This window comes from Rana temporaria, chromosome 1 (assembly GCF_905171775.1).
Source record: "Rana temporaria chromosome 1, aRanTem1.1, whole genome shotgun sequence".
NCBI lineage: Eukaryota > Metazoa > Chordata > Amphibia > Anura > Ranidae > Rana > Rana temporaria.
In genome coordinates, this window is record NC_053489.1 from 248,069,864 (window position 1) to 248,087,019 (window position 17,156).

General features: G+C 42.7%; 1 protein-coding gene across 1 annotated transcript in view; it reads left to right on the top strand.

Annotated features, from left to right (window-relative positions):
• Positions 1 to 263: 263 nt before the first annotated feature.
• Positions 264 to 17,156, top strand: part of LOC120940339 (Fc receptor-like protein 5) — a 33,436-nt gene continuing 16,543 nt past the window's right edge. Inside the window, exons 1-4 of the mRNA XM_040353122.1 lie at positions 264 to 374; positions 574 to 724; positions 3,883 to 4,170; positions 7,135 to 7,425. Coding sequence (XP_040209056.1) covers positions 655 to 724; positions 3,883 to 4,170; positions 7,135 to 7,425 — 649 coding nt within the window. The 5' untranslated portion in view covers positions 264 to 374; positions 574 to 654. The remainder of the gene's footprint in view (positions 375 to 573; positions 725 to 3,882; positions 4,171 to 7,134; positions 7,426 to 17,156) is intronic.

Here is a 17,156-nt window from a genome sequence, read left to right on the forward strand (position 1 = left end):
TCTCAATCAAACTCCTATACAGAAAATTATACTTCAAAAAATGTGTGCATACATTTGAATCCTATATTTATTTATACATACATGAGTGGACATTGTTCAGTGTAAGTGTGTATAAAGTGTATAGGCTTATACGAGTGTGTCTTTCCGCATTGCTCCTGTATTTATCAGGTTTCCTTTGCTGCTCTTCCCTTCCTGTTTTGGTCCTGTGGCCCAAGCTGCCAGCAGGAGATTCTTTGTAACAATAAAGCCTCTCCTGCCTCTGTCCTACAGCTGGCTGCACTCCCAGATGCGTAAGGAGGAAAGGGGCTGGGACGAACACACCACAGAAATATCACAATCACATTAACCTGGAACAAGTGGCTTCCAACGACAAGGTAATTATTCACATCTTTCTATAAATTAACTAAGAAACTTAGCTTGGCCTATGACGTAATATTGGATATTCTGGTGGGTTTGACTGTTCTAGAGAAAAAACGATTTATTTATTATTTAAACACTTTTATGCAGTAAGTAGAAGAATAACTTCAAAGCAATAGAGTGATTTCCTTCTAACACTGTCCATTTCATGTATAGGGTACAAGCAGATGCTGAACACTTCTCCATTTCTCTCCAAGGATGTTCTGACTAGTATATGTTGTGCCTTATTCCTAAGCCATGCGCCATCATTTCCCACTATGCTTCCAATTTTGGCTTTGTCTTCTGGGAGAGCTAAAGCTGTATGAAGGTCAGTGTGACAAGTTACTTCCATCCTACATATGTGCCACCTACCCTGTTGTAATACCAGCTGCAATAGGTAGCCTTTTTTAAGGGCCATCCTCAGTGATATGCTTAAAAAATGGCCATGTTTCCAAAAAATCTAAATCAACTTGTATATAACAAAGTCACACCTATTTTTGCTTTAAAATTCCAGAGTTTCATTGCTGCTCAGGAACATTATATAGAGATATTTAGAATATTTTTAGGAGAATAACCCCCATAATGACCAGGCCATTTTTTGCATTGCAGCACTGCGTCGCTTTAACTGACAATTGCGTGGTCGTGCAACGCTGTACCCAAACAAAATTGACGTCCTCTTTTCCCCAAAAATATAACTTTCGTTTGATGGTATTTGATCACCTCTGCGGTTTTTATTTTTTGCACTATAAACAAAAAAAGTGCGACAATTAAAAAAAAAATATTTTTTTTTTACTTTTTGCTATAATAAATTTGCCCACAAAAAATGGAAAAAACAAAACAAATTTCTTCATCAGTTAAGGCCAATATGTATTCTTCGACATATTTTTGGTAAACAAAAAATCACAATAAGCATTTATTAATTGGTTTGCACACAAGTTATAGCATCTACAAAATAAGGGAAAGATTTATGGCATTTCTATTATTATTATTTTTATTTACTAGTAATGTCGGCGATCAGCGTGTTTTAGCGGGACTGCGACATTGCAGCAGACAGATCGGACACCTAACTGAAATTTTTGACACTTTTTTGGGAACCAGTGACATTATTACAGTAATCAGTGCTAAAAATATGCACTGTTATTGTATTAATGACACTGGCAAGGAAGGGGTTAACACTAGGGTTGATCAAGGGGTTAAATGTGTTCCCTCACTGTGTTTACTAACTGTATGGGGGACTGTGTCACTGGGGAGACACACAGATCCGTCGTCCTGTCAGAATGGGGATTTGCCTTGTTACTGCGGGGAACGATCGTGGGTGGCTGGCAGACATCGAGTCTGCCACACAGGCTCATTGTCTCCCCTGCTAGCCAGTGGAAGAAATGCGCCTTCGGCAGCGCACGTGCCCACAAATCGCTGTGTACGAGTCAACGTACAATGGCGGCGATTCGTGGGATCGAGCCACATTTCCGCAGTACAACTGCGGCGGCTGGTCCTTAAAGGGGAGTTCCACCCACAATTTCACTTTTTAAATATAAATACCCCTGTAATACACAAGCTTAATGTAGTCTAGTAAAGTTAGTCTTTAAACTAAGGTCCGTTTTGTTAGGTTGTTAGAGCATTTAGTTAGTTTATAATCTAGAAATAGACCGTGGCCATCTTAAGTGTGGGCATCATGAAGCCAGACTGTATGACTTCCTGGATTTCAGCCTTGCAGATCTCGCACATGCTCAGTGCTGCACAAGCGATGTAATAGGTTTCAGTCAGGTTTCCATAGCAACGGGAGTGTCAGAGGAAGTTGCCGCCCCTTCTCTATGCAGATAGGCTATTTGCAAGGACTACTGGGATACATGATGCCTATCCCAGAAACCCTTGCGAATAGCCTTGTGACTTAATAGCCTAGGCTAATAAGGAGGAGGAAGTAATGAAGGACTACAAAATAAAGGTATTTACAAGCAACAAAATAAATAAAAATTGTCCATTCTGAACACTATGGGCCAGATTCACATACAATTACGTTGCTCCTGGGCAGCGTAACGTATGAGATTTACGTTACACCGCCGCAGGTTTACAGCGTAAGTGCCTGATTCTCAGAAAACGTACCTGTAAACTTGCGGCGGTGTATCGTAAATGCGCTCGGCACAAGCCCGCCCAATTAAAATGGGGCGGGCACCATTTAAATTAGGCGCGTTCCCGCGCCGAACGTACTGCGCATGCTCCGTCGGGTAAATTACCCGACGTGCATTGCGCTAAATGATGTCGCACCGACGTCATTTGCTTAGACGTTAACGTAAATGGCGTCCAGCGCCATTCACGGACGTCTTACGCAAACGACGTTGTTTTTTAAATTTCGTCGCGGGAACGACGGCCATACTTAACATGGCTTAGGACAACTAGGGCTAAGCCCTAATTTTATGCGACGCAACTGGACGGAAACGACGTTCGGACGTTCGGGGATCGCCGTAAGTATTTATTTGCATATTCTACGCTGGCCGCAATGGCCTCGCCACCTAGCGGCCGGCCTAGAATTGCATCTTTAAGATCCGACAGTGTAATTCCATTACACCTGTCGGATCTTAGGGCTAGCTATGCGTAACTGATTCTATGAATCAGTCGCATAGTTAGGACGGGCGGATCACAGAGATACGACGGCGTATCAGGAGATACGCTGTCGTATCTCTTATGTGAATCTGGCCCTATGAGATTAGGGCATGCAGCACAGACAAACATAAAAAAATGGGTAGAACCCCACTTTAAGCAGTTAAATATATATATAACAATGTTGATAATTATTTTTTTATTTTATTTTATTCCACTGAATTCTCAAGTTAGCAGGTTCTCTGAATGTCTTTTTTAGATCAACATTGTCAAATGTCCACTACAAAGTATTGGCGGTCTCAAGCTCAGGGGTGAACAAAATACCATCATTTTTTATCTATAGTCTTACATAAGGATTTCATATGTTGACATGTTACATCCCATCTGACAGTCAATGTTGGTATACATAGTCATAGTCAAGTAAATAAATATAAATTGACATGTGTTACACTATAATTTGAAAATCGCAAATTGTCAATTTTACATCCCATGGGAAGGGATAGAACATTTGTATTTAACACAGTATTCTTTGCAAATTGAATTGCTAAATCTCAGCAACATGCCATTGCTGAAAATTTTTGTGTAAGTAGTGACTATTATGCCACTAATTCCAAAACCTTTGAGGTATGTACCATTATGATAACATTGACCAATCTGGTATCTGAATACTATATGTAAACCTGACACTTTTCCACAGTGGCAGTGGCAGCTGCTTGGAAAAAAAGGGAACTCAGTGTTCTAATTTACATACTTAGAATGTTTACTTTTTGGACCCTATCTGGTCTCCTTTTTTTAATTAATAACTTGTGTCCAAGCTACAATATTAATTCTACTATAGAGTGATATATGAAATAAATATTTGTAAAAAGTATCCTTACTACTTTTTTTCAGCCAATCTTCGGCAGCCAAGCATTTCCTTCATAGCCAACTATGCAACGTACCTGACAGGAGAGCCTGTTACTCTGCAGTGTCAAGTTACTGTTGACTTTACAATACATGGATATAAATTCTATAGGAACGATCGGGAAATTCATAGGTTGGAAATATCATCAAACAGGCTAAGATTATCTTCAGCAAAAACAAGTGATGCTGGTTCCTATAGCTGCCGATACTGGGTGTTAGATTCCAGAGGGAAGCGGGAATCCGATGTCAGCTTTCCAATATCTTTGACTATAATGGGTAAGTATCTGTGGGTGTTAGTTATTATTCTACCAGACACAGAATCTATTTAATTTAAACTGGCATTATCTTAAGCCCCATACACACTATCAGTTTTCCTGCAGGTTTTTCTCTTCAGGTTTACCAAAACCATGTAGTGCAAGGGCCTGCCTGATTGCATACAAATTGAAACTCTTAAGGTTTGACCTCATATTAGATGGTTTTGGTAAACCTGAAGAGAAAAACCTGCAGGAAAACTGATAGTGTGTATGGGGCTTAACTGCTAAGCAAACTTTTCCTGAACTATATTGACTGAGCTTCCAAGTTAATGCGCTGTGATGGTAGCAGTGTCCAACTGAGGAAATCCATATAGAAGGGGTGCAAGCTTTACCTGGTGATGGGCTTTAAATACAATCACAAAACCATAGTAAAACATAAAAGCTGTAGCGCATGATGAACAATGGGTATCACAAAGCAGATTTACCTGCTGTGGCTACGTCCAGTGTGTGTACACAATTTGAAATGCTGTTGCCTCTGAAGAGTTTTCCAACGATAAATTCCTGTGCATATGTTGCCTTTTTTTTTTTAACTATTACGTTGCTTGGCACAGGATCTTTTAATTGCTTAGCTAGTTGGTCATGATAGTTTGTTTTTTCTTTTTTTTTCTTTTTGTTGAGGTGCACATTCCTTAGTGCACCTTATCAGGACAGAATTACAAAAAGGTAGCATTATTTGAATGTTCAACACCTAGGCAAACTAGAACACACGTTGAACATTGAAGAAGAACCTGACTCTGACTGTGCAGTTTGCTAAATAGGTATGGGGACTGCATTCGCTATGTGTGCAAATATAAGTGCCCACATGTAAGCTCACAATGCAAACGTTCTCTACCAATTTATCTGTGCCCTCACTTTAGTAAAGCATGATTTAATGGCTTTTGCCACCTCCAATGAGTAAAGTTATCCTTGGCTGATCTACCTCCACTGAGATTCAGTCACCTGGTTCTCTTCTGTAAAGTCCAGGTATTTTTGTAGTCTAAAGTACTTGTCCAGTGGTTAGTTCCTAGTCCCTGACGCTTGAGAAACACAAAGGATAGATTTCTCAGTTTCCTGGGAACAGAAGGCAGTGTGTAGAGTGGGGATCATTACTGTATATCTTATAACATGTGCACATTACAGTATTACATACCAATTAAGATCAGAGCTTTTTTTCTCAGAAAATAGGTGCAGGAACTCAACCACGACCCGTTTAGATTTCACAAACAGTAGAAGGGTCTTAAAGGGACATTTAATACCAGGATTGCATTACATACAGAGTGCAGAGTTCAGGGGGTTACACACAGAGTGCAGAGCTGTCACTTGTAAACACAGAAACCAGACTTCTGTGTTTACAAGTGATTGTGGTGAGCAGGCACCAAAGGGTCTGAGCCAGAGGTGATGGAACTGAGTTCCCCCTGAAAAAAAGCCCTGATTAAGATAAAGCTGGAGGGTTGCTTACACCATAATTTTGGATTCCCAAGGAAATGGGCACTTTAAACAAACTGGAAAGTACAACTCACAGCCAGAAGCGTGGTTGTCTCAGTATACAGTAGCAGTAAAAGCTTGACAAGGACTAAAAACATACGTGTGCGTGGAGTTGCAAGAGTATCTTTGCTATTGGCCACTTTACAAAAAAAAAAACAGTATTGGGAATTTGTTATTTTTTTCTCCTTTCCTCGAAGGTCTGTATAAATATATATCAAACAGTTTACTAGTTTTTATCACTTTGAGCAAAAATCAAAAGCAAGTCATTGAATTTTAATGAAGAATTAGAGAAAAGTTCTGAAAAGCTTTTAATATATTAGATTTTTCTTGAATCGGGAAGGCTGGCAACTCGGAAGCTCTTGAATAAAAATACTTGATTTTTTACATGGATACACGGGTACAGGCTATATGCTGATGCATTTTTGCTATTAAGCCTTCATTAAAACCTTTGATAAAGGCTTCATAGCCGAAATGTGTCAACATATATCCATATAACAAATAAAGTACTTTTATTTAAGAGCATCCGAGTTGCCAGCCTTCCTGATTCAAGAATTGCACCTGTGGGGCCTGAACACCCTGGCTAGAGCACCGGATTACAGTTCGTGGATTCTTATATTGACAGTGAGCTGGGGTAACATTTTGTTTTTCTCAGGCCTCGTACACACAACTTTTTTTCTCGGCAAAAACCAGCAAGAAACTTGCTGGGAGATATTTTTTTGCTGAGGAAATTGGTCGTGTGTACATTTTCGTCGAGGAAACTGTCGAGAAACTCGACGAGCCAAAAAGAGAGCAAGTTCTCTATTTCCTCGACGGGAATGGAGAAACTTGCCTTGTCGAGTTCCTCGACAGCCTAACAAGGAACTCGACGAGGAAAACGATGTGTTTCGCCCGTCGAGTTCCTCGGTCATGTGTACGAGGCTTCATATTTGATTTTTCTACCCGAGTTATTATATACAGTGTATAGCAAGTTATTATTATTATTATTATTATTATTATTATTATTGTGATTATTACCATAGGCATGCCCAGGGGGCGTGGCAGGTGTGCCTGACACACCCTAATCACTACATGCAGTGCTGATTTACCCTACTGCCCGGGCATCCCCTGTGTTGCCCCCCCTTCTCCGCCTGGCAGTGCTGCTGGCTTCCCTTCTCTCCTTTCCCCCCAGCTGCTGCAGGGGATGTTTCAGAATGGAGAGCAGGGGAAGGGGCTAGTAAATGTTATTTACCAGTAGCACTTCCCATTTATTCACTGCCCAGTGCAGCTGAGGCTGCAGAGAAAAGTATGTGTGTTTTGCACACACCTATGATTATTACTATTATTATCCAATAAGTGATGATTTTCAGCTTAGAGAGAAACATGCAAAATGAACCAGGTTTAAAGGGATCCAGCTTTCCACATATCAGTTCACACAGTTTTTTTGATTGTATTTAAGATTTTATTTATTTTTTCTTTATTTTAGACCAGCCATCTCAACCACGTCTACTAGTACAACCTAGACAATTACTTTACTTTGAAGGAGAATCTGTAAGTTTGGAATGTGAACATCCCCCTGTAAATACTCAGGTCAGTTATCAGTTTCAGAAAGATTCCAGAAAACTGGATAGCTACCATGATACTCTGAGATCCATCCACCACATTGAATTCTTAAGTATACAGGACTCTGGGACATACAATTGTGAATACTCAATATCGGGACACCAAAGAACATTTTGTTCACCGAAAAGTATGCCAGAAACGATTACTGTTACAGGTATGACATTGTTATTATAAGTTGAGGATTTATATATGGTTTAGCATAAATTCTTCTCTGGGGGGCATGGCTATTGAATAGCTTACAAACCCAGCAACTATGAAAAAATATAAAAAAGGAAAAAAACAATCTTCTAACCCACAACCTGCATGAAATCCCCTTGATTGTATTCTTCTAACTGTTTATCCTAGCTTGTGCACCTTTTATTATTCCAACAGGAAAAGTCTTGATATACTTAAACCACTTTCTTACTGGGCACCTCCTGATCCCCCTCCTGACTGGCCGGGAGAAGGATCAGTGGTACAATAGTGAATATACATTAGCTATTGTTACACATCTGGGTGGGTTTGGTTCACATTCTCTTTCCCCCCAAAGCCCACCCTCTGGTTTTAATTAGGTGCTTCAAACCCCTCTCCATTGTAATCCATGCATCCAGCGGACGATAGGGGGGCGGTGCCCGTGCGACCTTAATGGACGGCCGCTGGGCACGTAAACCCCCTTCCTACCTAGACCAATTTTCAGCTTTCAGCGCTCTTACACTTTAAATAATAATTGCGTGGTCATGCAACACTGTACTCATTGCTGTTGTTTTTTTTATAGTTTTTTAGTAATTTTTTAGTCATTTTCATAGTTTGTTTCCTTCACTGATGTGCGCTGATTAGGTGGCACTGATGGGCACTGATGGGCACTGATAGGCGGCACTGATGAAGCGACACTGATGGGCACTGATAGGTGGAACTGGTGGGCACTGATGAGGTGGCACTGGTGGGCACTGATAGGTGCCAGAATAGGCTTCACTGAAGGGCACTGATAGGTGGCACTGATGGGTGGCACTGATGGGTGGTACTGATGGGCACTGGTAGGAAGGTGACACTGATAGGCAGCATTGATAGGTGGCACTGATGATGAGGCACTGATGGGCACTGATTGGCAGGACTGATGGGCACTGATAGGTAGCACTGGTGGGGTGGGCACTAATAGGCAGCACTGGTGGGCACTGGTAGATGGCACTGGTGTGCAGTGGCAGTTGGCACTGGTGGGCACTGCATGGCAGCAGTGCCTCTCTGTGATCGGGACCAATGCAGCGGGCACAAGCACGTGTCTGCTATGGCTCTTAAAGGGGAAGACATACCCATACGGCGATCTGCGGGAACTTGCCACTTTGCCAACGTATATTGGTGTGAGCCGGTAGGCAATTGGTTAACCATGTTGCAATCTGCCATAGGTATTTGAGTACATTGCCCACTGCAGGGGTATATTTTATTTTTCTGGAGTTCAGCTTTAAATAAAACCTTTCCATGTTTATTACATTCCTTTTTAGACTCAGCAATGGCATCACTGGGTCCATGTGCTTCTCTGTGCAATGCAGGCAAATCATGGCTGTTGGGAGGGGTCAGCTGGGTGCTGTACATTGCTTCTGAAAAACATCACATCACATCACCCTGCATCAGTGTTCCTCTCAAGAGTCCTCAAGCAGGGCTGTTTTAATGCATTGGCACCCCTGGGCACTGCCCGGGTGCTTGGGGTTCCATGATTGTCTTGCATTAAATCATACTTGCCAACTGTCCTGGATTTGCCATGCCAGTCACAGTTTTTACTAAGCTGTCCCAGGATGGCCGTGTCCCAGTATTGTGCCCTCCTGACCTCCCTGTACTATGCCCTTCAGCCTCCACCCCTGTACTGTGCTCTTTGTGTTGATTAGTCTTTGATTTATGGAAGGCTTTTTATATTGTTTAAAACATTTTTTTTTAAAGTACTATTAGATATATGTTTAATCCTATCAACTATTTATACTTTAATTCTTGAAAGTAGATGCGTAAATTGGGGCAGGCCCATGATGCGATTAAGTTGGCCCTGTCCTCAAGCCTGATACAAACAGTGGGTAGACTTATGCCCTGTACACTAGGGTGACTAGACATCCCCAGTTTCAGGGGACAGTCCCCTGATTGAGGACACTGTCCCCGGACCAAGTCTGTCCCCGGTTTTGTCCCCAGATTGGATTTAATAGGGGGCAGAGGCAATTTCAAAGAAAGTCAGTGCAGAATTAAAATAAAAAAATTAGAATTACCCACCCCCGCTCCGCTGTGCCTACTAGCATTGGGGGTTTGTATTTTTCCCATTATCTGTGCCCCTTTCTGATAATCATGTTCTGGTCAGAGCCGAGGGAATATTTCTTCAGTTTCGGGCGCATGCCCATTCAGCTTCGCTCGCATTTTATTCTACCTTGGCTCAAATCCTGGCCAGCCACCTGCTTATCTCCTTGCCTTCCCTGGCGGAGTGATCTTCCTCCGCTCCCTATCCAGTAGTAGCCGGGGCCTGGAGAGTTATGCCGCGTACACACAACCCTTTTTCGGCTTGTAAAAAACGTTGTTTTTCAGCCTCTAAAAAAAAACAACGTTTTTTCCAACTTCATCTTTAAAACGGCGTTGCCTAAATACGATCGTTAAAAAAAAATGCTCTAGCAAAGCGCGGTGACGTACAACACGTACGACGACACTATAAAGAGGAAGTTCCATGCGGATGACGCCACCCTTTGGGCTGCTTTAGCTGATTTTGTGTTAGTAAAAGACGATTCACGCTTTTCTGTCTGTTACAGCGTGATGAATGTGGTATCTCCATTACGAACGGTAGTTTTACCAGAACAAGCGCTCCCGTCTCATAACTTGCTTCTGAGCATGCGCAGGTTTTTCACGTCGTTTAGCCCACACACTCATTTTTTACAACCCGAAAAACGACATTGTTTAAAACGTCGTTAAAAAATTGAGTATGTTGGAATTTTTTTTTGTTGTTTTTCAGAACCCGAAAAATTATGTGAAGCCCACACACGATTGTTTTAAATGACATTTTTTTAAAACTTCGTTTTTTACAAGCCAAAAAATTATCGTGTGTACGCGGCATTTAAGACTTGAGAGGCTGTGAGGCGGCGGCGACGGGCAGAGAGTCGCTGATTGTTGCCATTACTAGTAAAGAAAAAATATGTCCCCGGATTTCATTTTAAAAATCTGGTCACCTTACCGTACACACAATCAGATTATCGTACGACACATCGTCCGACTTTAGTTGCATAAAACGAATGTTGAATACAACAATGCAAAATGTGCTCTATTGAGTTAAGATTTTTGTCGTACGATTCTGGAAAAACCTTCCGGTATGCATAGCTACGTATCGGAAATTATGTCAAATCTGTGTGACCCCTGTCTCTGCCATGCCTTCCGGCTATCTGTTCGGAGTGTACAGGCACATTCGTGTATTTGCTCTCCGGAACATTTCTTTACACACGCTTGTTCTCTAAATGAACGAACAGAAGTAATGCCTATGTTGGGGATATTGGCTATCCATAATATCATGATAAATAATTAACTACAATATTATCGTGTGTTGATTGATTCTTGGGGAATATTATGATCGGCTACGAGCAAGTTTCTGTTCGTATATAGGAGCATTTTTGCGGTACGAACATTGTTTACATTCTCATATCTCCTTCCGGGTTATTTTTGTGTTTCCGATCATGCGTGGTGTTTGTCTATCAACTTTTAGCGGACGCATACTGTACTGATTACACAATTGTCGTACGATGGGCTGTCGTCCGAGGAAAGTTTTGTGTTTGCCCCTTTGGATTTGGTTGGACGGACTGTAATGATCGGCTGTCGAAAACTGTGTACTAACAATCAGATTATCGAACGATCTATCCGAAAGCGATTTTTATCATCCGATAATCTAATCATGTGTACGGGGCATTATGGAAGAGTGTGAGTTCCTAGGCAAGCTGTCCACGTGTGATGCTGAGCTTGGATGATTGAAAAAGACTGAAATCCAATAAATGAAAGGGGTAGGCTAGGGCAGTGTTTCTCAACTCCAGTCCAGCCCCAACATGTCATGTTTCAGGCTTTCCATTACTTTGCACAGGTGATTTGATCAGTGTCACTGCCTTAGTAATTACCACAGCTGTTTCATCTGAGGTAAATCCTGAAAACATGACCTGTTGGGGCACCTTGAGGACTGGAGTTGAGAAGCACTGGGCTAGGGACAGTGAGACTGGGGACTAAAGGGCTTAATGATGATGCACATCCCTCAGCCAGGAAATGAGGTAGGCTCTATCTGACTTGCAACTTCTAAAAGAAGCTCACAGTGTGCAGTGAAATCAGAGTAAGGCCTCATACACACTATAGGTTAACCAGAGGACACTTGTCTGACAGACCGTTTTCATCGGTCAAAACCGATTGTGTGTGGGCCCCATAGGTTATTTAACCTTCAGTTAAAAAAAAGAAAACTTTCTTTAAAATTTAACCGATGGATTGCTAACCGATAGGTCAAAACCGATCGTTAGTATGCAAAACCATCGGTTAAAAACCCGTGCATGCTCAGAATCAAGTCGACGCATGCTTGGAAGCATTGAACTTCAAATTTTTTTCAGCACGTCGTTGTGTTTTACGTCACCGCGTTCTGACACGATCGGTTATTTAACCGATGGTGTGTAGGCGTGACGTACCATCAGTCAGCTTCATCGGTTAACCTAAGACAACGGTCCTTCAGACCGTTGTCCTCTGGTCAACCTATCGTGTGTACAAGACCTTAGCTATTTCAGGACAGCAGAGGAACCTGTATAACTGTGCAAGACTGGAGGTAAGGCTGGAGTTCAGTTTAATCTTCAGATTAGAATATAAAATTCTGCTGCTGCAGTGAGCAAAGTAGGTTCAAAGCAATGCAATGTGTTTTACTAAAGAAAACATACATGCTTGTCTTTTCTTATTGCAATTTTCATATATAAGCTATTGCATATTGTCACTAGGTTTTGAAAACTTCAACAAACATTATACTCAGAGGAAAAAATAAAAATAAAATTACTCTGCAAGGGGGAAAAAAAAACATAAATGGAAAAGCTAGGGATAAGATCTGAAATTTGGCACATTCAGAAGGGCAGGGCTCAGAGACTGAATTATTTTATATTGTAAATATTTATTTAAATCTTTTCAAAGGCATGCTAAGTAACATGTGCACATTTGTTTTCTGTCAAAAGAAAAATATAGATGCAATGCAGGGGAGATGGGGTGAGGCAGCTGAATATGGAACATTCATGGAATGTGAATATAAAGTGCGAGAAGATGTTTAGTGCATCTTCAGTATTAAAGGGACATTAAAGCGGTGTTTCAGCCACAAACACTGTAGCTACTTACTTTTTATAAGGACACTTAACTATCTACGAAGCCCACGATGTCAGCCATCGAGACCGATCCATCCATAGGATCGGGTGCAGGCGCCACCATTCTAACTCAGGGAAACCGTCAGTGGAGCCTTCAGGCTTCATTGCCGGTTTTCATACTGCGCATGCGTGAATCGCGCAGTGCTTTCTGAATGGCTCTGTCGTCTTCTGTGACACACAAAGGTCCCAAAAGGCAGCTGGGGAACAGGAGGAACGGATGCCCTGAGCCGCGGCGAGATAGGACGGAAGTACACTCAGTACTTCAGTAAAGGCAAGAAAGAAAAAAAAAAAGTGTTATCCAAAACGAGTGGTGGAGAGCTGGTCTTTCCTTTTAGATAAAGTTGTAAAAGTGGGTGGGACTCCGCTTTAAATTAAATTGTAAATTCTGTTGGAAGACTGGGACTATTGTGAATTGTAATATACTGACTTTAAAAATAGTGCTATACTGTACTGTACATAAAAAAGCTGGAAATCCAGTTTAGTGAATATTATACATTAGATAAACAAAGAACAACTTATGTGAATATTTAGGTTGTAGAGTGACCTAATGACATGAGATTGCAGGGATTCAATTGGTTGTAAATCCTAACATATATCCACTGAAGTGACTTATCTTACACAGAGATGAGACTAATCCTCCGATATAAATTGTACCTGTTTAGCTGCAACCCCTCTCCTCTACAGCCTACTAAAGCATGAAGTTTACACAGTATTTCTGAACTTCCAGAGATATAGGGCAGGGATCATTGCCACATGCTGCATTGCATAGGAAGTAGGGAGCTGAGTGTAGAATGAGACCTGAGTGGAGGGAATGGATACACCCCCCCCCCCCTTTTACACAATCTTATAGGAAAACATCTAAAACTGAGGCTGTTGATCGCATGCTGTGTTCTGGGGGAAGGGGGGTGCGCATCTACCAGGATTGTCTGGTGTCGGCATAGACCACAGGTGTCAAACTGGCGGCCCTCCAGCTGTTGAGGAACTACAAGTCACATGAGCTATTGCACGACAATTACAAGCATGACTCCCACAGGCAGAGGCATGATGGAACTTGTAGTTCCGCATCAGCTGGAGGGCCGCCAGTTTGACACCCCTAGCATATACTGTCATAAGTGATTTATGCAGATAGCAGAGGAATGAGAGCAAAAATCATGCTAGGTGCTTTGGAGCAAGGCAAGTACACACTATAGAAGGATATGATTTGTTCATTTTCCATTTCAGAAGTTTACAACCACTGTAATGGGGACAAAGAATTAGAGCCCACCATGTACTTTAGAAAAAAGATTTGTATTAGCAGATACACTTCTGTGAAGAAATGACAAAATATATTGGGAAAAAAAGAAATAGAAGAGATTTAACTACCTGCAGATCTTTGGGAGTGCAATTGATATCACTCTTGAATCAGTTTGTCTTTTCAATGATAGGAAAAACAATAGAGAACATTTTTCAGAATTTTTGTTTTTACTTAAACACTCCATTTCTGTTACTTTTCCATCTGCAGATTTGCAGGTAATCTATTTTAGCGTGACACTTAGAGCAACATGTATTGAATCTGGGGATACAGCGGTGCACTGTTTTTCAGGAGATGACGTGCAGTCAGTAGGGTGTTTGGAAAGGAAGTAGCCTGTTCATTTAGTAATAAATAGCTGGAAAGCCTCTGGTGTTACCTTCTTCCCTTAAAGAGGAAACTATTTATTTACTGCACATGCAAATGTGTTAAGTCAGAATGAAAAGTTAAGAAAATCTAAAGGCTGCAAGATCATAGCATGGTGTATTGACCACTGTGATAATTCAACAAACTGGCTATAGAAAAGTCTGGTAAGCACATTCAATTTTCCTGCTCAGTACATAATGCTTTGTCAAGACAACACTGGTAAAGAGAGTGTTTGCAGAAATTGTGTACATGTTTAAAAAGAAAAGAAAGTATGTCCATGTTCCACTAATAAAAAGAAAAGTGTTTTAGTGTGTGGCCAGCTTAGGTAGTGGCATGATTGCACTGTGCTCTTTTAACTGGCAGTTGCATTGTCATGCAACACTGTACCCAAATTAAATTAATATCATTTTTTCACACAAATAGAGCTTTCTTTTGGTGATATTTGATCACCATTGAGCTTTTTATTTTTTTCTGTATAAATGAAATGTAGCGCCTAGTTACTTTCCAGAATAGGTGCTAGGTTAAATTTAGATGGGATCAGAGAGTTTGGTAACACACAGCACAGAAAAAGACACCTGTAGTGTGGACATTCCGTTACTGCAACTTTTACCAAATACCCCTAGACGGCGGAGGAACACGAGGTAACATGCCACCCAAAACAAACCAGCAGCTCCTTCGGGTGTAGTGCTACACGTGGGGGCTCGTCCAGGATAGGCTGTTGCCTCGGACAACTGCATTGAGAAGTTTATTCTGCCATTAAGAGCCAGGAATTGTCGTGGTGTTGGACTGTGCTGGTGAGGAAAGAGTTAACTTCAGGTAGTTAAAGTCTGGGCGCTTGTGCGGAGTGACGTGTGCCTTGCAACGTGCCCAGAAACAAATCCGCAGGGGCGGTTCGTGCTGTTTACCAATGGCAGCGTGGAGGCCCTGGGACTATCTTGTCCCCGATGTGTGGAGCTAGTTGTCCGGATCCTGCCCTTCGCTTGGTCCAAGAAGTGCCGAGAATACTTCCAATAGTTCCAAGTGGAGCAACCAATGGAGTCTCCCCGCGAATACCGGGTCGACTGGGTCACCGGAACGGCGACAGCGGAGGAAGTTTTTCCTTGGCCCACACCTGATACTACGGCTGATGCTGATGCTGTGTCTTCTACAACTGCGATCACCATGCCATCAGCTGTTACTCCTATTGTGTTACCTGAAGTAAGTGACTCTGATGTTGAGGAGAGTGTGCCTGCTGTGAAGGTGGATGCTGCCACCGAGACTGTGTGTATGGCGGTAGTCCCTGCCTGGCTCACTTCTGGAAAAATGGGCCCCGTGAGGGGCTCTCACAGCTGTGGTCGAGGCCTACCTATGTGCAGACATGAAAGGGACTCCAGGGAGAGCATTGCCCCTGTCAAGGCCAGAACTAAGGACAAGGTCATTGCATCTTTTATGGAACGTATCTGTTTGCCTGCAGAAGAGTATAACACTTCTGACATTGACTCTTCCTCTGATGTGGGGGATGATCAGTGGTTTGAACCAGAGCAACCCGAGCTACAGTGGGGCAGAAGCTCCCGTGTTTAGAAACCCTGCAAGTCTAAGAGAGTTTCCCGGGATACCGCGCCACGGGCGGATATCTCGCAGTTAACCTGGGGAGTCACAGTGCCGAAAGTTAATGACACCAGGGAGACTGCTCCAATAGCAGCTGCACTACCTATTGTAAAGAAAGCTCCACATGCACCTGTTATGCCGGGACTAGGACACCCCCGTAATCTGCCAAAGTTAGCTCGCCTTCAGGGCATTGTGATGAAGAAGGTGGCTCTGGACTACGAGTGGCAATTTCCCTATGTGCCCCCAGCTCTGATGGCGCTGATCAAAGAAATGAGGGAGTACTTGGGAGTACCAAAGGCTGATCAAAACACAGAATATGCTTTCATCTCCCTTGGCCATCAGTTTGAAGGTTGCCTGAAAGACTGGAGTCCTGGTCAGTATATCTATCATGGTCCTTAAGTGCCCCCGGAAAAGTGGATTGGGTCTATTCAGTCACCACAGTGAATGACCAGGGGGATGTTGTCACTCTGCCAGATCCCAGGTTTTAGCTGTAGGTCCAATATCTGCAGTGTTATATATTTTTTTTGTTGTTGTTGGTGATTACTTGAAGTCCTCAACAGGGACAACCACAGTCCTATTTTGTTTTATTCTTTTCTCCTGATCCACATTTGGCAGTGATGTGACGAACTTCGGGGGGGGGGGGGGGGGATAATTTGTTGAGCTAGTTAGATTAGGTTCTTGTGGATTTCATCTACCAAAAAAAAAAGAAGAGAACGTTGTTTTTCCTGATTGCTCCATTTTTAAGCATGGACTGCACTGTACTTGCAATTCCAGGGCGCTGGACGCATGCGTCGAATCATTATGACGCATGCGAGGGATGGGAGCGGACGGACTGATCCGGTGAGTCTGTACAGACGACCGGATCTATCCGCTGGGATTGATCGGCGGATCAGTTCCAGCAGATAGATCCGGTCATCTGTACGTCCGAGTGGACATTTCTCGGCGGATAAAAATCCAGCCGACGGATTCCCAGCGGATAAAAATTTTGTAGCATGCTACAAAATCTATCCGCTGGGATCCAGTCCAGCGGACTGATCCGGTCGTCTGTACAGACTCACCGGATCAGTCCGTCCGCTCCCATCCCTCGCATGCGTCATAATGATTCGACGCATGCGTGGAAGTGTTTACCTTCCAGCGTCGCGCACGTCGCGGCGTCATCGTCGCGGCGACGGCGCGACACGTGACCGCGGATGTTTTCCCGCGCGGATTTTGATCCGATGGTGTGTACAAGCCATCAGATCAAAATCCGGAGGAGGAATGTCCGCTGGAAACGGTCCGGCGGACCGTTTC